This window comes from Corvus cornix, chromosome 1 (genome assembly GCF_000738735.6).
Source record: "Corvus cornix cornix isolate S_Up_H32 chromosome 1, ASM73873v5, whole genome shotgun sequence".
Lineage (NCBI taxonomy): Eukaryota > Metazoa > Chordata > Aves > Passeriformes > Corvidae > Corvus > Corvus cornix.
In genome coordinates this window covers 85,122,805-85,143,604 of record NC_046332.1, presented here as the reverse complement: position 1 = coordinate 85,143,604, position 20,800 = coordinate 85,122,805, and the positions used below count along the sequence as shown (strand labels likewise).

General features: G+C 37.2%; 1 protein-coding gene across 11 annotated transcripts in view; it reads right to left on the bottom strand.

Annotated features, from left to right (window-relative positions):
• Positions 1–20,800, bottom strand: part of OCA2 (OCA2 melanosomal transmembrane protein) — a 191,840-nt gene that overhangs the window by 72,615 nt on the left and 98,425 nt on the right. For all 11 annotated transcript variants that reach the window (XM_019283069.3, XM_019283066.3, XM_019283070.3 and 8 more), the window contains 3 exons: positions 11,077–11,224; positions 9,615–9,672; positions 8,111–8,219 (listed from right to left, as the gene is read on the bottom strand). In XM_019283069.3, coding sequence (XP_019138614.3) covers positions 8,111–8,219; positions 9,615–9,672; positions 11,077–11,224 — 315 coding nt within the window. The remainder of the gene's footprint in view (positions 1–8,110; positions 8,220–9,614; positions 9,673–11,076; positions 11,225–20,800) is intronic.

Genomic DNA, 20,800 nt, shown 5'->3' with positions numbered 1-20,800 from the left:
AAACCCTGGTTAGACACTGCTACAGCCGGACACTCCATCTCCAGAGATGAGCTGACAGATATATAGCTGTCTATACCACACCAATCCGTAAGTCTGAAAAATTACAGAGTACTCTCAGTAAAGGTCACTGCAAACAAACACACTCTATTGCCATAGCCTTATTGACTCTTGTGAACAAAAAATAATTTGAGAGGCTGCAAATATCAAGAAAAAGGAAAGGTCAACTTCTCTAGAAGTAAGAAATAAAGATCAAAGGCTGCACTAGCTGTTAATGGCTCTTGTTTTTTTCTCATCAAGTGTATGGGCAGCTGCATGGACAGGGGGTATTGTACATGCATAATTACCTGTTTGTAAAGACAACCGTGAAATTTCAAGGCAGAATTTTTTGAAAAGTATCCTAAAATAAATTAAGACTGCAAGGATCATGGAAAGCAGATCTCCTGTATTTTCACAAGCAAAGTGTTATGCTGACAGGGATGAATAAGTAACATCTGGACCAGACTTTCTGAGTCTGAGTCAATGCTGACTGCATTGATTTAGTTCCGTTCCAACATTCTCATTATTAAAAAATTATTGTCAAACTTATTTTTAAACTCATGTTTATATACACTCTACCAGGAATTTTTTCAACATGACTATGAATCAAAGATGCACGAAGTCTCTCAGATACAGTTATGTCCATTCTCATTTTAGAAAAACAGTTTGCCTTTTCACAGTGCCATCAAGTCTCTATGCTACATATCAGAGGCCAGCAGGTCAGTCCCATGCAGAGCTCTTCTTGAGCTCGCTGTAAAGGTGCTAGACAACGAAACCAATACCACCACATGCCACAGCAGATAACAGAGTAAATGGATGAAGCACAAGCAGGGAGCTTAAGACCACTAAACAAGGACAAATATATTAAACTCCACTGGCAATTGTAGGTGATGATACCTGGAGAAAAGGGCTGCAGTGCAGCCCTAGCAAGCACACCTGCAAGAATCTGGAAGAGTCTCCAGAAAGGCCTGAAGACTTTCAAAGAGAACAGCTCAAAATCTTGGCTCTAATCTTATTATGTCTTTCTGCATTGGACTGGATGCTCTTGTCAGATGCTACAACACATTGTTTTGTTTACCACTGTCAGATCAGCAACTAAAGAAACTACTTTAGTCATGGAAAGCAGCATTACAGCTTCATATAGGTGGAGCATTAATGAAAAATTGTAAGGGAAGAAAGAAATTGCCACAGACAAGAGTCCATGAGTAACTGCAGCTAAAAGAAATACATAAGATTATAAAAAAGAGTCCAGGTTTATCAGTAACTCAACAGTGGTTAGTTATAGATGATAGAGTAAACCCATGAGATGGTCAAAACCCATTTTAGGGGTAAAAAAAAGCACAAGAAAAAAGCATATAACATACATACAACACAACTCGTATGATAAAATCAGGTATAATATAGAGTTGAAAACCAAACTTAAAAAAGTAAAGGGTAAAGCTTCAGAAAATATATAAAAATATGCTCAAGTGGACTCAAGCACAGGAAGTAAGAAAATACCAACACCAACACTATGCACATCTTGGCAAAGAGGAAGAGGACATCCCTATCACACTCATCCCTTCTCATCCCAGCAAAACCCTCAAGTTATCAACACTGTGTTTTGACTCCTCCCAGCCTAAATGTGTGACCCTTAGCACCCTGGCGAACATCAAAGGGTGACCCTAACATCAGGAAAAAGGGGGAGATGACACTGGGATTATTCCTTTGGGTTTTGGGTGGATTTTTGGGTGGAGGAGTTTGGTTTGAGTGTTTGGGGGCAGGAAGGAAAAGTTGGTTGGTTGGTTGGTTGGTTGGTTGGTTGGTTGGTTTTTTACAACAGTTTATACTGCATACTGTTAATGAGTTTTGTTTTGCACTCATTAGATAATTTAGACTCTAAGTGTTAGTATTATCATAAGATGAACAATGATTGCTTGCTTTGGTTGCACTGATACAACTTTTAATTAGACTGACAATAAATTCTTAGATCCAGATATAGGGGATGTTCCCCTTTTTGCCCACAGTATCACAAGCTTAAGAAGACCATGGAGACCTTGAAAGCAGGAGCCTACTGCCATAACCCATAACCCAAATGTTTTGGAGGCCAAAGCCATTTACTTTACTGAAATATGTGAAGGAGTTTCCAGGCAATTAGGGATTATTCAGGATGGTAGCTTTAGCTCTACAAAAAAGGTCCACAAATGTTGCTACCCAAGTTTTGTATCTGGTTGCCTAGTTTATCAAGTTGTGTTAGAAAGCTTTCCAAAATAATGAAATAATATTGAAATTCAAATGGGAAAAAAGTAGAGACAAAGAAAAGAAAATAGTCATTGTGACAGCTCTAAATGCAGTTGACAATAAAGTATCATTTGAGCCATTACTAAGGAGTCAATACCTACAGGCTTTCATCAGCTAAAACTGATTCATTTCCTAGACCTAGCTACTTTCTAGATAAATGTTAGCTTAGGTGACAAATGTGCACTTTTCATGATGATGATATAGTGACATAGGAAGTAAAATATAAGATGTGCTGAACTTGGCGTCATTCTTGGCATCTGGCCTATGCTTTCTTAAATCAAGCTTCTTCACCAGTTTTTATATCTTAATAACTGTCTGTCTCACCAGGATTTTTTGTTTTCTTGAGCATTAAAAAATTATACATCAGCTTATTAAACTGGTCGATGGCTTTTGTCAGGTATTTCATAAAACAGCTCCTCAGTAACACTGAGTAGCTCTATAATGAACCATTCATCTTAACTACTGCACAAATTAACCGGAAACTAAACATTGAGAATATATCAACACTTTCTTTTTTTCTTCCTCTCCATGGGGAAAACATTTAAATTTTTAAGTCAATTTTGTATGTTTCTGCAAATATAGTTTTATTGTTTGTAAACAAATGTCATATTTATACAACTCCACCATCACACAGAATAGTGGCATAACGTAGTTCAATCTATTTATCACTGATAAGAGATGAGAAGAATGTTCCAGAATAAAATTTTAAAGTATTATTTTAAGAGCCTTTGACATTATCAGCTCTCTCATGCTATTGGGATCTGTCCACATCTTCCTCAGCCATGTGCTTGTCTATGAGGTTATGTAAATCTTTTGGATCTGAGGAATTCTGCTGCACACTGTGAGACAGGATCTTTCTCACAGAGCTGTGGGGGAAAGGTTCAAGTTTTAAAGCACTTTCACCATTCTAAAGAATCCTCTTAGCACAAGTTCAAATGCACATACATAGTGTGCCCCAGGGCCCACATAAAAGCTGGGCAGGGAGTGGGAGAAGTTTATTAGAGTTCTTGAGCAGCTTCCTAGGATGCATCTTCAGAACAAAACCACACATTTATTTCCCTTGTGGAATACTGGAGATTTTTAGTTTACATCATCACATAATTTAGTTAAAGATCCCTGAGTTAAAGGCTTCTGCCATTGGTTGCAGCACTGCAATTCATGCAAGGTTTTACACACACACATACTGACCCTACAGATCTGTCTCAAAGTTGTCAGCCAAGAATCATTCCTGCAGTGAGCTCCTAATTTAAATGTTACAGAAAATAAATGGATTAAATTAGTTGTTAAAATCTTAGTAGGCTGTAGTAATGAAGAACTGGCATCACTTATTGGTATGAAACTTCACGCATTCTGTGATGAAATAACAAATGTAAGCAAGTTTGTGAAGCTCTCTAGGACTGTGCAGCCCCCTCTTCCTCACTAAGCAGGCTACCCAATAAGTGCCACTCAGTTTCAACTCTATTATAATTATTGGTTCATCTAGGTAAATTACAGTGTAAGCTGAAAATTGAGCATGTCCACTGAAACATAGGAAAATCAAAAGCAGGATGAAAATCAAAAGCAAGTAAAGAGGAGAAACTTTGAATCCCATTCACTTCCCTGAATTTGAGATGTGACTCCACTCTCTAGTTGAGACGAAATTTTTGCTATAATTTGCATAATAGTCTCTGTAGACATAATTGAGGGAGGAGACTGTTCTACTGAGGCCCTTTCCCATTAAGGTAATTAGTTTCTCATGTGAATGTCAACAATTTTTCTGTAAATTATGGAAATGAGTCAATAAATATGGCAACTGGTATTCAAAGGAGTGACAGTGCAAGAGTCTTTCCTACCTACAGAAACTGAACACATTTCTCCTTTAAGGCACTGCCAAGAACATAAAAATAAGTCTGCACAACAGGATCTACCGAACAAACAGAAGTCAGTTTACATTAAATGAAAACAGTTATTTTCCTACTTCTCCACTATTTCACTCACAGTTTCAAAGTGTTTCAATGATGCAAGATACACCTAGTTATCATACACAGCAAAAAGAGAGCTTCAGACCCTCAAAAGTAGCTGCAGCAGAATTTGCAGACTAAGTCCACAACCAGAAGTTAAATCACATCCATATAGAGCACAAGAGAAAGTTTTGCAAAAGAAAGAATTCTCATCAAACAAGATAACCTTTTTTTTGTAAATATTCAGGAATTTTAGCTTTAGTGCAAGAATGATGAGGGAAATTTAGGTCTAGGAGGTTTGCTTGACAGGAGTGACATAGAATACTGATTATACAACTTGTGCTACTGCCCAGAAAGGTCATAGTGGTGATGTTAGTTAGTAGAAAGAATAAAACCATTATTTTTTATAAGTTCCTAAATTTGCGGGTTTGCTAACACTGCCTTGGTTAATCATACCTAAGATGAAACCAGGCTGAATCACAGCTGTTGATGGCCTCCACTGATTAGTGACAACCCCAGAGATTATTTTGAGGGCAGATGAAGGTAATTAGATTAAACATTGATGTCTGAAGGATCACAGATGTCCATGGCATGGAAAATACCAGAATGGACTCAGACAGTAGCATAAAGACATAACCCCTCTGTACAAGTGAAAAAAAAAAAATCCAAGACAGCTCCCTCAAGTAAAAAAGTGGCAGTCCTTAATTACAGAAGACTTCAGTCAATCCAAAAAAATCTCCCCGTCCCCTTGCTTAAATAATTCATGAAAGGAACATGAGAAAAGCCATGGATAGTAACACCGTAGGTTCACCTGTGCAAGAGTGGTGTCTTCAACAGGGAAAATGGTGGCAATAATTAACCAATCAATATACAAATAAGGCAAAACCACAATTGTATTTCTCCTGGCATACCACCCCATCTTGCAGCAGTCTGCAGTCAAAATTGAGGCAGTATCTCCTCTCTGAAACAGGAACTATCTCATCTCTTTACTCTTGGGTTTTCACCTTGTTCCTTGAATATGAGAGCAACAGAGTTTGTTGCAACTTTCAAAGGAGGAGAAGGCATTCCCCTGTCTCAGAAACTACTGAGCCTGGCCCTGGGAAAGAGGTGTCCAGAGGTGGAAGGGAGCAAGAGTGAGGGGGTCTGCAAGAGCAGGCTGCCTACATTGCATGCAGAAAGCACTGAGAGGGGCAGACAAAAGCAGCGCCACTGACATAATGGGTCCCTCTTCACAGATACTGGAAGGAACTGCACAAAGTTCACAGCAGCTCTGAAACTCGTTGAACTGACTAAAACCAAACCAAAGAGAAAGCACCTTCCACACAAAAGTAGAAGGAATTAAGCTGTAAATTGATTTTGGTATTTTTTCTGACCCAGTCAGTTTGAACACCCTGCCTTTAAAAAATCTAGCTTAAAATTTCAATGAAATGCTACTTTATATTACTTTCTAAATCTTTTCAGACATATTAACATAGTTCAAAGCCCGCCTAAAAGTTAAAGTCAAAATAGGAGCCAGGTACAATCCTTAAAGGAGCTTTACTTTCATCCTTTGTCATCTTTTCTCAGATGTTTTATCAATGCTTTACCAATAAAATAAAATAAAATAAAATAAAATAAAATAAAATAAAATCTCATGGGGCCAAATGAATGTACAGTAGGAGTCCTACAGTTTTAGTATCTGCTTTTTTTCTCAGTACTAATCTTTTATTAACATAGCTATTTCATAGAATTACACTAAATAAATTAATGAACAGGCACAAAAAAACTGAAGAGGAAAGGGTTCTGCATTTTAAAAGGCAGCTAAGTATGCAAATTTTATTTTTTAAATTAAAATGTCAGTACCTTCAAATTATATTAATGATTCCAAGTTCATAATGAAAAAATTGTATCAGGGCTTGGGACTGATAAAGAATTTTAAAATCTTTCTAATTCCCTCTACCAAATGCAATTTAAAGTTATTGGATTTCTAACACTTCAGTCTCTGTATAAACCATTATTCTGGTAGAAAATTAAACACTGAACTGCAATTTACTTTCATTTTTATGAGAAAACCATACTGAACAAATTTACCCAAGCCAACAGAGTATAAGATGTAGTGTATATTAGGAAATACATTTCCATGCTTTGGAAGACTAAAATCCATAGAGCCTCACAGCAGCACTACTTCAGTAATGATAAGTGACAGCTACCATCAAAATAGTGGAATTCAGGAAACAAAACTGAGGACCTGTAAATTAATGGAACCTGTAAACCTATTAGTAGTAGTTTACGGGTTCTATTAATTTTTAGTAGAAATTATGTGGTGTATGCTTTAGTAACATTTATTCATTAATCTGACAGGTTTGCCATGAATGCAGAACAGGGAGAAATTATACAGAACACATACAGCCCTTATTTACTTTCAAGGTTGTTATTCAGCTACTGGATAACAGAAACCTACACTGCCAAGCACTCCATTTGTTTTCACTTATTTTACTGGCATAAAACAGGACAAAAACAAACTATCAATAGTTACTATGTTTCTTCTAGCATTGACTCCAACTCCTTTGCAATTTTGAAAAAATATCAAGAGCAGACACATCAAGTGCTGTTCAGTCTTTCATGACTGTCTGGCTTTTCACAAACTTTTAAAGATGTTGGGCTTAATTCAAGAAGTCCCATATGGTTCAGTGTCACTTATCTGAGACAGAAAAGTAAGGGGGTAAATTGGCAGTGTGAAGGCCTTTCTTATGTTCTCAGCCACCATGACTTCAAATGCCTTCAAATATTTTCAGCTTCTGCATTTTCCCAGACCTTATGAACGTAGCACTTTTGGTGTTATAATACGTCAGTATATACACCTTTTAACTTCTTAACAGACAATAATCTTCATGGGCTGAAATTGCCCATTTCCATGGCAAATAGTCTGTCAGCAGCAGATATGGGAGGTCTTGCTCACAAACTGATCACCACTGTAGAGCTATAACTGGCTCTATATTTTGCACAGCAAAAATGTGTCAATGTAATATCTGTGTATATGATTATTGAGTTATTCATTATGAGCTATTCCTCTTCAAGACTGCTCCATCTTTCAGCCACTGAGATAGAAGTAAATAGTGTGTAAATTCAGATTGCGTGAAAAAAACATGTATCTGAAATTCCATAATCTTGAAGAGCTCAGCAGCCAATAAAAATGTTTTCATTTTTTATTGGTCAATGCACAGGTAGGTTTTATGACTGTCTTTCAGTTAAATGTGAGATTTGATTTGGTTCTGTTTTCAGGATGTGTGGAGCTTTTCCTCACGGAGATATACAACTAGCTGTATAAAAACATCCACATATACATCTATATATAGAAAGTATGCATACAGCTACTTTCATTTCACCCATATATAGTGTCCTCCAGTTTTTATTTTGGGAAATGAATTATTATGGCGATATAGTAATGGAGACTGTAAATTATACAAAGAGCTTTCTATACTTAAGAAATAATGCCAAACTGCTTCTTTGTTCTTCCATGGAGTGATTATTTTCTGATCTCTCTAATGCATCTTGGTCATTCACTCAAACAGTGCAAATGATGCCAAGGTCAAATTGACTCATTCTGTAATGTTTAGCCAGCTCATTAGTATTGGAAAGTCCAGAAAATGAAGTCATGAGCACTCTCTCTTATTCCTCCTGGGGTAACTGGGACGTGACTGAACTTTAAAAACCTGTTCTTCTTTTCCCAGAGAAATTGCTGCTTAACCTGGTAGAATTGTGAGGATAAGGACATATGAAAAACAGCTTTCTGAAAAGATCCAGACTCATAAAGATATAACTGGTTTTTTCAGGGAGGTTGCTTGTTTTACTTAGAACAAAACTAGGAGACTTACCGAGATCTAGGTAGATGCCTGGAACAAATGAGTTCAGAAAAAACATAAGAATAACACATCCCAGCACTGTCAGACATTTGATGAGAAGAATTTTGTCTGTTATTCTGTGCTGGAGACAGACAGGAAAATAAAATTAATAATTGTATTAAACAAGAAGCTATGTATTATGCATAGAGTTCAGAAAAGCATGTGTGAAGCACAAACTGCTGTTCCTGTATTGTATATTCCTCTTCAGCATAAAAGACAGGACTACAAGAATAGTTTTTATAGGCGTGCATCTTATGCATACCTGTACAAAACCATGAGTATGTGGTCCAACAAGCTTTAAGAGATACAGGTATCTAGCAGTTGCTGCATACATTCAGCTGTATTCAGTCGCCCCCTCCACAACTTCACGCCAGAAGGAGAAGTAGGGTTGAAATGCAGCTCCAACCACAGAGGGCATTCTGAGCACTCTGTGGTTTTGTGATCCGGGACAAAATGACCGTTTTTTTTTGGGTGTGCTTTGAAAACCTATAAACTACCCTAGAGGTCAAATCTTTCACACCTCCTGTACAACTCTCATGGACATGCCAAGCCCTTCATCTCTATGGAGTCTGTACACCTCTGTGCCCAGCTCCTGCTTCCCTGTGCCAATCTCCTTGTGCCCTCAACCCTCAGACCCAGTGCTTTCCATCGTGTCTCTGCTTTCACTACCACCCCAGGGAATCAATTTCTCTCAGACCAACTTTGTCTCTTGTTTCACATAGTTTAAAGCTCTACTAAAACACAAGTCTCCATTCTTTAAAAAGTTTGTCTCTTATGCAATGCCTTGAAAGAGGTGTAAAGAAAATCTGTTGGTTTGCTCTGGTTTGGTGTGACACCTAGGACAGGGTTCTCCCAGTCAAGGACATTCACCCCAAGGAGTCCAATCAAGGACTTGAGCTCTCAGACACAGGCCTGATTCATTAGTGATGGCAGTGAGGTAGAGTGATTGCGACACTTAGATAATTAAATTTAGGAGACATTAATCCCACTACAGAGTGTACATCTTTTCAGTTCCAGCGTAAAGACTTAGGCAGTACTAACGTGTGCACAGCTAAGAGAACAGGATTTATCAAGTGGTTTATCCCTACTTGAATAATAAAAGCAGTAATGTCACAAAGTGCATTAAATTAGAATCAGAATTGGGTACATTAGGAAGACTGTACTCTATTATCATTCATCATGGCTACAAGCAACTTATTGACACCTCCTGAACCTTTCTGGCTATGGATTAAAAATCTAAGAAAACACTGCTGAATCATCAGTTGATTCTTTAAGTTATAGTTTTCTAAGAAACAAAAATACAAAACCTTACCATGTGGTTCAGTAACCTTGTCTGACCAAGAAGCCAACCACCTTGGCTGCTAACTTTTCTGCTATCAGGAGAGTTATTAAATTTCCATTAGATTTAAAGCACTATCTCTATATAAAGGCATAGCTTCATTTACATGAATACTGAAAAAACCTGCCATCTACTTACTCTTTTCTGGAGTTCCTGGATATTTGTTTCCCAGTTTTTATCTTCTTGTGAAATTTGTCTGAAAGAAAATGACACCTACTTTTTTCCAGAGTGAAATCAGAGCTCTGATTGTTGGAATTAATTCCTCTCATCACATATACATCACTTCTTTCCCCATGTGGAGCAACTGATACCACAAAGGAGTTATGTATGGTCTTCTTACATCCAGCAGCAAAATTCCCATGAGCATTCACTTAAGACTCCGCTTTTGTAATGGGCTCCACTAATACACAAACCCTTCTGCTCATGAGGAAAGCCACAGGCTCCAGGGTACAGACCTCAGTATAGAATATGGCTATCTGCAATATGTAGTTCCCTTAATAGTTTCAGGAGCTGATGTGTGTGGCCCACTGTGATACAAAAAGGGTCGTGTGCTAACATCAGCAAGTCAGAACACATATGTTTCACATTTGCATTTTATAATGAAGTTCGTAAGATCCCAATAACACCACTGTGTTATCGGCGCAGTCAGCCCTCCAGCAAAAAGCCTTGGGCTTTGCAGTTCAGGAGCACTCTTGTTAATGCTAATGAAATTTTACATTGCTGTAAATGTGCTGAAATGGAGGAATCCTGATTTTCAAGATTAAATATACAATTTTTATTTGTACTTTAGAAGGGTCTTCTTTAGAGTATCGTAAAGTCTAATAATCTCTTAAAATCTTTTGAAAAGGAGGCAATTTTAACAGCCTTATTTGTCTTGAATTATTAGCACCATCACTCAATTCAAAATACACAATATCAGCAAAAATTATGTAAACATATTCTTATTACTGGAATAGTTTAAGAAATCATATTTACATTTTCTTGCTCAAATTCTTTAACAAGGTTATTAATTCAAATTAATTATTCCAGTTTCACTTTAGTCAATTAACATTCAAAATATTTATACTGCTATTCTCAGTCATCAGATTCCATGGCATAACATCTGGTTTTGCCAGAATCTAAACTAAACAAGAAGTTTATGTAAACTTCTTATATATAAAATATGTCTGCACTCCGGTTCACATTGAAATTTTGATTATGAAATAATTGTAAAACATGCAACTCACTGGTGAAATGTTTTTCAAACTCACCCATTCACTGAAGACAATTTGAATTTTTCAGTTAAAAAAAAAGAAACTATAGTGTCTTACTGTGCTGAAGCCACAACTGTAAGGAAAAGTGTAGTGATATATTTGTGATCTTTTTAAACCAAAATCTTCCTGAAATTCCTAGGCCTTTAATTTTGGGTCATATTGATAAATATATTTTCCAGGCTTTACACATCAGTTTTCTCCTAAAATACTTTGTGTTTTACTGAGTCTGAGAGTGACTTTTCATATCTGCCCCAACATCCATCTGATCAAGACAGAGCTAGGAATGCAGGTCTCGTCCCAGTGAAGATACCTGAAAGGGGAGGTGGGAGACATTGGGCCTTGCTTACCTGTGAAACGTCCTCAGCTTCTTCCTCAGGAGCATCTCCAGAGTCAGCACCTTCTGCATCAAGAGGCATTTCACAGCAGTCTCCTCTCTGCTGGCTGGGTTAATGCGCTGAGCTGTCAGCCTCCAAACATAGATCTCATGTTTCAGCTCTGAAAAGAAGCAAAATTGCTTCAATGTGAGGTCCAATATGTATGAAACCAGAGATGATTAAAATATGCGTAATGTACTCTGGACTCAAAGGTGTTAAAATTATTGGGATGGTTTCCCAACAAATTTCCACTTAGGAAGCTGCTTTTGTCATTCCTTTTGCAGAGCTGAAGTGAAGGAAAAAGAAATAGGAATTTTTCAAAATTTTAAATAAATGAACCACAAAGTCCTTTTTCAAAGAAAAAGAAGTATTGTCATCAAATACTTGCAAAGGCCTTCAACAAGCTTTAGGGCTAAAATTGTAGCACATTCATTTTTCAACAGAAAATAAACTGTCAGTACACATTATTATACTGCTAACAGATACTTGTTCCCTGTGCAGTTAGGAATTACAGCAAATGTTCCATCATGGTATTCAGAATAGACAGCATTTTTCCATTCACTGTATGTTTGTACAAGCAATCTTATCTATTTAAGGCAAAAGTGAAATTTGGCACTTATAGAATAGTGTTTAATAGTATTTTAAAGGTTTCCTGAGAGGATTTAACTCTCAGGCACTGAAAATATGTGTAAACACAGTGACCATCACTTTCATGCTGACCTGGATGATACCTGATCCTGTGGAAGTTCAGACAGACTGATTAACACTTTGAAATTAGACTCTAGAATCTTGTCAGAAATTTCAATCCTTTTTGATTATTTTTTCCCTCTAGTGTTGAGGCCTTGGAGAATGACCAAAAACCACATGTTCCTATTCAAGAAGATTGTTAAACTGGGTATGCCAAAAAAACCCTTTGAATTTTACAGGAAATCACTAAAGAAATAAAATCAGAATATTCATTCAGAAACTGTCTGTGCAACTGTTCCCCATTGAAGCAATGGGATGTTTCCTCACCCTTCTTTTCTGTTCCACTCAAATTTCATGTCATTGAAGACAATATGTCAAGAATTCAAGGGCTTATATCTTAAGATCCCTGTTCAATCAGCAAATTGCTCTTGTTCTGAAAATGAATGTGGAACTCTTTATATCATGTAAACAAACTATAAGAATTATTTATTTTAAAAATTATTTTGCTACATAAGAAAAATTTAAACACATTTTGATGTAGGCAGTGATGTTAACATTTTATGCTGCAACTCTCTAGAGGGTGATATCTGCTATCAGAGTACTAAACATGTTTAATTCCCCACTTTCCTTTGCAACTAAGTATTCATAATGATAACACAGAGTGAATCTTCTAAAGATTGACCACGAGAAGGAATTAGACTCGACAAAGCTCAAACATTTAAAAGCAAAAGTGTGTCCAGAGTCTGCATGGTTGACACAGAAGAAAGGGATTTGAACAGCAGTTGACATACATTTTGTATGGTTTGTGTCTATAGATCTGCACACATCTGTCAACTAATTTTTACAGTGTAAGTCCAGAATATAAATTCACACTATCAAAAGCCCAGTGACCATTCTGGGTATGACAACTATAAACAACTATATAAACAACTAGTACTCAGCTAAAGCTTTTCTTCCAAGAAGGGGATTCATACCCGAACCAAAAATACCAAAAATATGCCAAATCTACCACTTTCCTTTGTAATATATTCGGTGGTGCTTGCCAGGAGCATAATCTGGCACAAAGTTACATTACAATATGGATAGGTCTTGCTTCTCAAAGGATCCATATGACTTCTGGCCATCATTTATTTTTGTATCAACATTTGTGACACACAGATATAACAGCAGTAATTTTCCATTCACAGAGGAAAAAAAATCCTTTCTATACTGCATTCTTATGTGATTTTTTAGTTAATTGGACTGCAGATTTGCAGCTGTCATCAGTCCAAGGGAAAGAGTGTGGTTTTGGTTTTTTCTCTGGCAAACGCTCATGAAGGATGAGCATCCAGTTTGCTGTTCTACTTCCCTATAGTTTGTCTTTTCTGCAACAACTTTTCTGATGACATCTGTTCATCCTGCCATAGCATTTCTCTCCATCCTTTCCAAATGAAATTTCACCAAGGGTTTAGCTGATAGAGGGAAGTTGAATCATTCACCAACTAAATGAGATGCAAGTACTCCGCAGTTATTTTCATACAGAGAATCTCTATCTTTTCTCCTTCAGAAAGAGGCAGCTATCATCACTGTATCTGTGCAGAATGGAAAGCAGCATGACTTGTGTTGCAAATTCCTGTTCCACATCTGAAATGACCTGGGGCTCATCTCCAGGTTGAGCAACATTGGGCCAATGCTTTGAGATCTACATTAAAAAAATATGCGTGTCTTCACATGGCTTTGATCATGCCTTTATGTACAGCAAGTGCATGCCTGATTTTTCAGTCATTAGTTTTCTAAACATCCCAAGGATGTGAACATCTGACCTTCTGTGGAGTTTACTTCAGAGCAAACTGTACTTGGAAAATCAGAACAGTTGATACATATTTTACACCACAACTCCTGTTGCAGTAGTGATTTGTGAAGAGGTTTTCTAGGTCATCCCACAGAATGTTTCTAGTATTTCTCTTTCATGCACACTCTTATTGCTAATAGCCCATCACAGCATCAGATGATACATATTTATTAGCAGTAGGGCTTTTTTTAAAGGAAAAATAATGCAGAACCTTGAAGTCAGCAACAACAATTAACACGGCCAAAGTCCTTCGGGCCTTACTATACTCCTCCCATTTCATACTTGCAAAACCATTGAGGCAGCAACCCCCAGAGTTTGAGAACATCTGATATTTTATGACATGCTGTGTTACACATGGACAAGGGCATAATGTGACTGCAGGGTCTTATCAATCACTTTGAAATTATGGCCAAGAGAGCACAAGGGCAGCATTTGGCTGCCACTGAATAGAATCACAGGATAGTTTCACATTCTCTTTCTATGTCCATAAGCTCCTGTCCCCTCCTCAGATGAGATCTAAGGGTTATGTTTCACCAGAGTGAGCTCTCTCCACTCACTTGTCCAACCCAGTCCGCAGGGTTTTTGCAGGGTTAGCTCTATGTGGATGAGCCTTCTATCCAATGTAACTGCTGTCAGGTCTATTGCTATTAACTGACATGGTGAGTCTGTAGCACAGCAGTTTCTCATTAAAGCAGCTAAATTAACATTCGACTGCAACCATAGTACCAGTAGCCAAAGTGATAGAAGCAAAGCTAAGTTTAGTATGCAGTGATCTGGAGCACAAGAAGACAAAAGAGATGCAACTCAGTCAGAAAATTTAGCTCATTATGATACTAAAATCTTTTTGAATGTCATACATCCACATACAGCCCATGAGGCACAACAGCAATATAACTAGCATTATTATTTCCAACAAGAAAATAGAAAAAAACTCCATTTCCAACAAGAAAATATTAATTTTTATCTTAGTTATAGGATCAAATAAAGGATCCTCAAACATGTAAACCCTACGCTGCTAATCTGTTCTGATTTTGTCATTGATCATATTTGCCATGGAGACCACAAGTATTACATCCTGGACCCACTGAGTTTAACAAAATTTCAGCTGCTGACCCGGATTGTGGCAGTTTAGAAAAATTTTCTGCATTTTAGAAAATATTCTTTATTTGAAAACTGCCTATTATTTCTGCAATCTGGCATTTAAGAGTCAGATTGATTTTCACTTGAGTAATCACACATTCCCTCCCACCCAGCTGCCAATACCAAAGAAGACATCCTCAAAAACTGTGTAATTAATTCCCAGTCTCAGAATCTGAAAAGGCCAGTTTTGTTAATTGAAGATACTCAGAAGAGCATGACCAACTTTGATGAGATGACAAGAACTATCATTAAATGACAATTTTTAACTTGCACATGCACCAACTACATAAATTATCTTTTTGCAAGCAGCACAAGTTTGCACTGTTGGGCTGCATCTAACAACATTCAAAGCACGTTCGTCTGAATATTTGTTTGGTTTTTTCCTCCACATGCTACTGTAGCTTAACTATTTTCAGTAAAGTCATTCTTTTTCTTAGCCAAATTCTCAGAATAAGAATATTTCTGTTTAAATATTAACAGTAAAGTGAATTAAGTATCATGAATTCTAGCTTAACTAGTAATAGTAATATCTATAACCTTTAATAATTATTAAATCCTGATATTATGTAACCAATCCTCTAAGCATTATTAGATGGTGTCATCTCCATTTTATAAGAGCAGAAACTAAACCCAAAAGGTGAAATCCATGAGTAGAAAAAATTCACCTTGAGGGATACTCCAGATCAAACACTCACACCTCTCTCCCAGAGGCAGCACCCCCCAACAGGACACAACCATGAGGATCTAAATCTAGAAAAACAAACAAGCAAAAACAAACAAACAAACAAAAACCCCCAACATATTCTTATCTTTATTCCTTTGAATAGTCCAGTTGATCAATAGTGGATAAAGGTAATCATAGGTATAAATATTGCAGAGTCTTCAAAACTACAACAAAACTTGTTTTGCCTTATTCAGCTAAATACATGCAACGGAACACAAGAAATGTGCCGATGCTGCATAAAGCAGTACAGAGAATTCATATAAGCTTTTCAACTCAGTCTGACACCTGAGGCCCCTTTTGGTCATAGAGGCACCTAATGCCAGCTCTGTTACCCAGCATGGGATTGCATCCATCGCAGAGGAATTACAGGACATCCTCATCCCTGCAGCAGAGCACCTGGAGCCTGGGCAGAAAACCATAAAGCTCAGAGGGTGTCACACACCTAAATTTACCCACCATGAGTCATCTTCCCAGCAAGCTGGAGCAGGCTGCAGCAGGCCCAGGAAAGAATCTACAACATTACAAGCCTAACCCTAGTTTTATAAGGGAATAGTCAATTTAGTATGTGTATGATGGTCACATTGGACTCAAAAGGTGTAATCCACAGGTATTAAGGAGGGTTAGATTTCTCATAACGTTTCAGGATGGTTGAGAAAGATACACGTTACTCTTCAGTTGGTTTGTTCCTGAGCAACAGGTGGGATATCTCTCTCTCAGGTGACATGGGCTCTGTTCTCTTTTCTGGGTAAGTCAGACTTTAGAGCCACAAACTTATTATAGTGCTTGTGGGTTTGCCCCTCAGTTTCCTCTACTGCAATTCCCCATTGTTTAAAAGCAGGAAGCTGAATGTATTTAGGTTCTCTGTGTGAAGGAAGTCAAAATTCAAGTATTTTGAGCATGTGTTTATCTAAAATTCTACTTTAGTTTGTTTCAGAAAATTTTTCTCAGGTGTGAAATCTAGAAAAATAATTCCAGTATACTATCAAATAATTTTCATTCAGACTGCCAGACTTGCCAATGAAAACCAATTTTGCTGCTGTCTTCCATTAAACTACAAGTCTTGCTTAAAAAAACCCCACTTTTAAATTCACTACACTCTGCTCAAAAGCAAATAGATACATTCCAAGCACAAAACATTGTGCACAAAATATAACTACTGCTGAAGTCCTTTTAATACCAGAAAAAGTGCCGCAAGCCACCACTTAGAGATGGTATTCCCAAGGATAAGGAAAAAAGAACCATGAAAAGATACACCCTCAAGAGGACAATTGTCTTTTGGAATATTTCAAAGGATAATGCCTCTTCTAATGCTTTTAATAAGACAAAATGAAGAGCAAAATAATGAAGCATACTTCAGACTCACCATAACATATATCAGTGGTTTAGAAGTAAAAATGGTGACTAATACATTGAACACACTTTGATAAATGAAAATGGCAGAACAATTAAAAATCTGTCAACTTTACACTTGTATTTGAAACACCATCACAGTGAAAGCTTTCTGCAGCAAATAAACACAGGTAATGTGTTACATAGAACTAAATAGCTCTTTTAAGTTCTGTCTTAAAAGGAAGATCTGATGAACTTGAGAGCCATCAAAGTAAAGTGAAAAACTTTGTCATAGCTTCACTGAAACAACACTGTTAATGAAAAGTCTGTGTCTTGCCAACCACTGTATACCTGTGCAATCCTTTCACAACTGAGGTCCGTATACAAAAACAGAGGGGCACAAATGCTGGAAAAGAAACAGGAGCTAGCATTACCTAAGTTTTTACCTCCCATCAGTGATTTTTCTGTACTCATTCCTTCCATGACAAATGTGTATAATAAATTGTCAAGTGCTGCTCTGTTGATTCAGAATGACACTATATTATACCTTCTTTCTGCATAAGACAGGTAAAGTAATATTACAGCTGCCTTCTTGTGATGGCTACATTATCAATGCACTAAGCAAGTAATATGAGATTGTCATATTCTCCTTGTTTTGCAATGTCAGAATACTATTTTTATCATCTGAAGACAAGAAGAGGCAGTTCAATGTTTTTTCTCTTTCCAAGGGGAACACTCTATCAACTCTAAAGCAGTTCAAAGGATATATACAGGAATTAAAGCATAAAATTATCTAAAATATTTTAAAATATAAAAATCTTTAATCTGTGGCAATTAAATAACTACAGCTCTCATCAGGAGAGCTATTGAAGGTGCAAATAATAAAAGACAGCTTTTGATTTGCATTTTTAAACATAAAGTCATGGCCCTGGTGGATCCTGATATATTATCCAAAAAGGAGCAAACACAGTGTCTGAAGGGACATCAAGACTACCTAGTTCGTTTGAGACTGAAAGTCTTACAGTTTTTACAAATAAAAGACAAAATATGTACCCAAAAGGTATTGTCTTAGATTCCAAGAGCATTCATATGAAAGCTGCACCTTTTTGTTCAGCATGCTAACATCCACAGTAGGAGAGTTAAAATGTTAACTATTCACTATTCAGTGTTAATGTGTACAACTGGATTGCAGAGAAGAGAGAAAAAGAGAACACACAAAAACTCCACATTTTACTGTCCACATTGTTCTTCATGATTTAAAAACATTCCCCATGAATTCCGATGAAATCATCATCTTGCATGAGGACAGTAAAGTGCAGTAGAGTGCAGCCCCTATTGCAGAACTTCCCCCCAGATTTAGTTTAGAGTTGAATTTTTGAAAACATCTTGAAATATGCCTTTCTTTAGACATTACCGTCTTCATAATCTGCTTGCTACTTTCCTCTCTTGAACCAACTTCCAAGTGAGGGCAGGCCACTACTTCCAACATAACATGAAATACCAATAATGCTTTACTGGCTGTTAGTAAAGTACCTACATAGGTACAGATGCACCTCAGGACAGAGATTTGTCAATTTACTTAATTTAGCTACATCACTGATGTACCTCTCACTGATTCCAGCAAGAAATGGTTCCTAAAGTTACAAATATGTTACTAGCTGAAATAGGCCTAAGGACTGTTCTTTGACCCCAAGCAGCACACATACTGATGTTACATTACCCCTTATCCTGGGTGCCCTCTGTCCCTCAGTGTCCCTGCAGTGTCCTTGTGGCCCTAGACATTATTATTATTTTATGTGGGCTTATTGCATTTCAAAGTGTCTGATGCAGTACTGGAGTTTTCTTGCAGGTCATCACAGTAATTTTTCCCCTCCTCCTCTCCCTTTTCTTCTCCTTGAGAACATCTGTAGAGCTACACGTGGAAGAAAAAAACAGATTTGCTCTCTCATCTGGTTACCACATTTCCCATTGTGGGAAACAGCACTGTGTTTTTCATACATTAAGCACTTTACATATGACTATGATTAATTAGAAAATTCCTTCTGTTGTCAGCTTTACATGCTGACTCTCCTACTACCATCAGTATTTTCCCAGCTGCTGCAGACAGTGAGTTACACCAGAGGGAATAACGTGCTCACCCCTCTCCTGCTATTACCACTCCTGCTTAAAGTGTGGATCTCTCAGCCGGTGAAAAAATTGGAAAAAAGGGCCAAGCAACAAAGGAGAAATGGGGAGCTGGTGCCAAAGAAGTTGTGCTAGGAAAAAGCTCTTCCTCTCTGGCAAAAAATGGCAATAATAATACTTGTCACCAGACCGTGTACCACCCACTCTCCTGGGGATAGCAACCTTGCCAAACCCTGAGGTCCACATCTCCACAGCTTAATAGCTGAGACTTAACAGTGTATTGTTATGCTTCCCAGGGACTAAATAATGTATTTTTAACCCTTAAACGAAGAAAGAACTTTGGTTTCAGGTTTTCAGAGGGGGAGTTGAAACAGTAAATTTTATTCTTCTTACACTCAGATATTATTTCCTTTACATATTCTTTTGTGAAAATGTAGATACATACATACTTTTTAAGCCTTCTCAGCTTACTCTTCTAGCCCTGTCATCTTTTGCTGCGTCACACAGAACAAGGAGCAGGTTTAACAGCTGAAAGACATGCCCAAAAAAAGTCCTCAAAAATCCCTTCATTCTTAAAAAAACATTAGATTTTCTCTCTCATGGATGAGTTCTTCAGAGTCTTTTTTCTTTTGTTAGCTGCCCCGCTTAAAGCCAATGCAGGTAGATAGTGGTTTCTGGGGAAAGAACAGGTATTTTTATTGCTGCAGAGGTGCTGCAGCTCAGTCTGAAAGCCAACAGATTAAAGGCACTGGTAACATAGATAAAAATGTATCTTCATAATAAGAGCATTTTCTGGTTTTAAAATTCAGGCTAATCCATTTTAAAAATCTGTATACTCTAAATCAGCAGGAAAAAAAGCTTAAAGCATGTAGTGAAGAGAGACAAAAAATCTGGGGAGAATAATATACCAATTAAATCTCACATAACTTGTTTAATTGCTAATTGAGGGCAAGGTGAGGAAAGACTGGTATTTAGTTGATTAAAACAGCTGCTTCAAACAAGCCATTTGAAATTATCATGGAACCATTGTAACCTGAGATGAAAGGACCCCTGGAAGCACCTTGGAGGCCATTCTGCAAATCCAAACCATGACAGCTATCTCCTAATGGAGCTGCGTTGGTCTCTTTCTTTCTCTTCCCCTGTCACATGAATTTTCAATAGAAAGAGTGGCTCTTCAGCAGTTGCTCTAATTGAACAGCTCCTGATTAGGTTTGCAGCAATGGACAAGCAGCTGATTACAAGAACACATGGTATACTGATTAGGAGACTGCTATATCTGAACAGACTAAGGTACAAGTAACAAAGATGACCAAGAAATTAACTGAGGGAAATAAGCTAGCCAGTGTTTCACTAATACAGTGTTTCACTGGAAAAAATACTATGTCAGTGAATAAACTGTACTATTCAAATTAATTTTAAAAATTTTCGTACATACTTTATTTCTTAAAAATCCAAAATATATGCTTTAAAAGTTTATAGCCAAAAGAAAAAAAGTAGCAATTCTATGTTGTGAAATATACATTTATAAAATAATGCTCCTATGTCAGGATCAATATTGCTTACAGTGATGGCTTTTTGAAAAACCTTACTTTGTAGGGTCACAGGGAAAGAATCTAGGCATGTTAGGGTCTGAGTTAATTTCTTTATTTCTCTTGCTCTCTGGAAAAGACCTCTAAGGGTGCAGAAAGCCTCGGCTGTTTTAAGATGAAAATGGCTACCTCATACCAAACAGACATATAGGAGAAAGGAAAACTCTTCTTAAGTGTCTTAGAAACAGTTAACTAGTGTAATATCTAGCACACCTCAAAAATATTTTTGATCTAAATTCTGGGAAATATTTTGGCCTTTAGAGATACAAACAG